General features: G+C 36.3%; 1 protein-coding gene across 1 annotated transcript; it reads left to right on the top strand.

Annotated features, from left to right (window-relative positions):
* Positions 1-775: 775 nt before the first annotated feature.
* Positions 776-1,146, top strand: LOC113906360 (up-regulated during skeletal muscle growth protein 5). The gene has a single exon (XM_027564384.1). The coding sequence runs from the start codon at positions 858-860 to the stop codon at positions 1,032-1,034; it is 177 nt and encodes a 58-aa protein (XP_027420185.1). The 5' UTR covers positions 776-857; the 3' UTR covers positions 1,035-1,146.
* Positions 1,147-3,110: the final 1,964 nt, after the last annotated feature.

Below are 3,110 nucleotides of genomic sequence, written 5' to 3'. Positions count from 1 at the left end.
CCATCTTGACTCCAGCTTGTGCTTCTTCCAGTCCAGCATTTCTCATGATGTACTCTGCATATAAGTTAAATAAACAGGGTGACAATGGATTTATGCTATCAACATCCAGGAATGTAGAACCAGGATTTGAGGGAAAGATAGAATATGAAATATAGATTAAAAATTTGCAGCCCAGAAAAGGTATGAAGTGATAAGTAGCTATGAGATCTATGAGTTAATTCACACAGAAAGCAGAAGCACAGAGACTGATCTTGGAAGATATCTTTTGTCCGATGTGAAAAGGCCTGTAGTTGATGATGCTATTGCTAGAGGTCCCCTTGCTGTTTTAAATCTACATGACTAAGGCTGTTTACTGCAAGCATTGGGATTCCCAGTACTTGGGCTTCTTTCTTATGATGAAGGAATATTGTGCCCAAAGCAGGCAAGTCAGAACTGTTTGAAAGCCATGCTCCCCTAAGCAATTCTCAAGTAATGATAAATGCAGCATTGGTAGAAAAACATCCCACTTCCCTGCTTCTCTGTTGACCCCAAAGTAGTACCATAAGTCACTCTTCTTACAACAGCTGTATATACTCTATGGTCTTTTATAAGTTTTATCCAAATGCAAGAATATTTTTCCATAGTATAGTATAATTATGATATTATATATTTTATTGCCACTTTATTGTTTAAAATTATTTTCATATTAATTATTTATTTTAATCCTCACAATAACCTTGTGATATGTTTCACTTATCCTAAGCCCTACATTTAAAAAATACATTTCCAAGGTGGTGTCTTCCGGCGGGGTCGAGGGGCAGCAGCGTACGGTGAAGGACACAGGCCATGGAGTTTGAACCCCTTGAAAGATTGAAATCATGGCAGGTCCAGAAGCTGATGCCCAGTTCCATTTCACTGGTATCAAAAAATATTTCAACTCTTACACTCTCACAGGGAGAATGAATTGTGTGCTGGCCACATACGGAAGTATTGCTTTGATAGTCTTATACTTCAAGTTAAGGTCTAAAAAAACTCCAGCTGTGAAAGCAACATAAACAGATTCTGAGCTGTACATTATCTGTTAAGTTCCCATGCCTGAAGAAGCTAATGTCAACTCATCATGTGATACTCAATTTGTACAATAAATTATGAACCTGGAAAAAAAAATAAAAAATAAAAAATACATTTCTAAAACTTTCATACATATTACTTTAATATTCAGATAATATTCCACCAAACATATTCCAAAATTGACCTAACCACTTACCCAATTTAATGATAAGTCCAGATTCCTATCCAAAAGATTGAATGACAGCTGATAAGGTTTTAGGTTTACAGCATTTATACAAAGTCTTATTTTATAACACCTGGTTGTTTTCCAATTTAATTGGTGAATCAAAATCCTATCTTCCTTCTGGAATGTTCCTTCCTTGTATTCCCTCCTAGACACTAATTTATTTGAAGACCCTTCTAACATTAACCTAATTTTTAATTTTAACATTGCTATAGTACCTTAAATTATTTTAGTGTGAATAATATGATAATATTGTGGCGGTACAGGGAAATCCAATAATTTCTCTCTCAGTGTTATCTCTCCCACTCCAGCCCCAAGGAATCCACAGGGTGCTGTATGCATCTAATTCTCTTTCTTTGAAGAATATTATTCTTTGTAGTCTAAGTTTCTGGTTCTCTTTCTATTTCTTATGCCTTATTTATGATATAAATCCAGAGATATTGTAACTCCAGAGAGCCCAGATTAAATTTCCACCTCAATAACCTGAATTTAGTCCAGTTCTTTTCTTTAACTGGCTCTTAAATTACCACAGTTATTGATTGCCCTCTCCCTGCCATCCCATTTTCCTACCTTCTACATGCAGAGCAAATCACTCTCCAGTTCTGGTTGTCAACACAGAGTATATAAAGTGTTAATTGTATCTCCCACCATGGCTTCCCATCTCCATTTATATGGGGCTCCTTTTTCTCAAAGTGGTATCTTAATGGTATCTTAGGTTCTTCTTCAACAGACCAAAGACTGGAGATTCAGATTCTAGTCTCATGTCTATTACTTTCTAAGCGAAAGACAGGCCAAGTCACATTTCTTCTCTGGATCTGTTTTCTCATTTGTAACAGGGGTTTACTTTATACCATTTAAGAATTGTTTCAACTCTGTGTGCTATGATTTTTAAGTCTCTTAGTACTTTCAGGACTGACCTACTGAAAATAAGTCTACAGTCTCACCCATAGAAACTCTGCTTTTATCCCACCCTTTTCAGTTCAGCTGTCCTTGCTCTGAGGAAATGAATTACTGTCCAAGGACCTGGGTTGCCACATGTTAGTGTGCATACAGCAGAACCAGAATACAGAAGTAGATAAGAGATATTGTAGAAATAATTGCTGAGTGTTGCTGGCTTATGTTCATGCTGACTAAAGAAATTTGTGCTTTGTGAAAGTTTTAATAATAACAGTTTTCTTTCTAACATGTTTTTTAAATGAGCAGCAATGGTAAGCAATACAGTTGGCTATTTGTACAAAAGAGCCTTTGGTCCTTTTGGAAAACCCCAATATCAAACTAAGAAAGACCGGTGCTTTCTGCAGGATTGCAAAGGAGTATATCTCACCCCAGAATTTTCATGAAATCTAAGAAACACCTATGTTCTTAAAGAATCTAGTGAAATGACTAGACAGCAGAAAAAAATATCTAGTGTTTGGTTTTGTTTCTTAATTTGTCCAAATTTTCTTTCAGGTCATGTTTTTCAGGATATTTACATAACAACAATTAATAAATACAAATTAAATCTTAACTTCACTGAATACTTCATTATATCATTTGGTCAAGAGTATGATCTTTTTGGGTGGGGTGGGGGGGAGCAGGGAGGTGTTTAGGAAATGGCAACCCACTCCAGTATTCTTGCCTGGTAAATTCCATGTTCAGAAGGTCCTGTTGGGTCACAGTCCCTAGGGTCACAAAGAATCAGACACAACCTACATGCACACACACACACATGATCTTTTCTAAGGATTTGGAATTATAGCATTTAAGAACTGGAATGGACTTCTGGAAATAACATAATTTGGTGGTTTCCAAATATGTCTGGTCATCACAATCACCCAGGAGCATGTTAAAGATCTGG

This window comes from Bos indicus x Bos taurus, chromosome 16 (assembly GCF_003369695.1).
Source record: "Bos indicus x Bos taurus breed Angus x Brahman F1 hybrid chromosome 16, Bos_hybrid_MaternalHap_v2.0, whole genome shotgun sequence".
Taxonomy (NCBI): domain Eukaryota; kingdom Metazoa; phylum Chordata; class Mammalia; order Artiodactyla; family Bovidae; genus Bos; species Bos indicus x Bos taurus.
The sequence above is the reverse complement of the archived record's forward strand: the minus strand, read 5'-3'. Positions and strand labels throughout refer to the sequence as shown.

Coding starts and splice junctions, on each gene's coding strand:
- LOC113906360 (XM_027564384.1), top strand. CDS start 858: ATGGCAGGTCCAGAAGCTGATGCCCAGTTCCATTTCACTGGTATCAAA.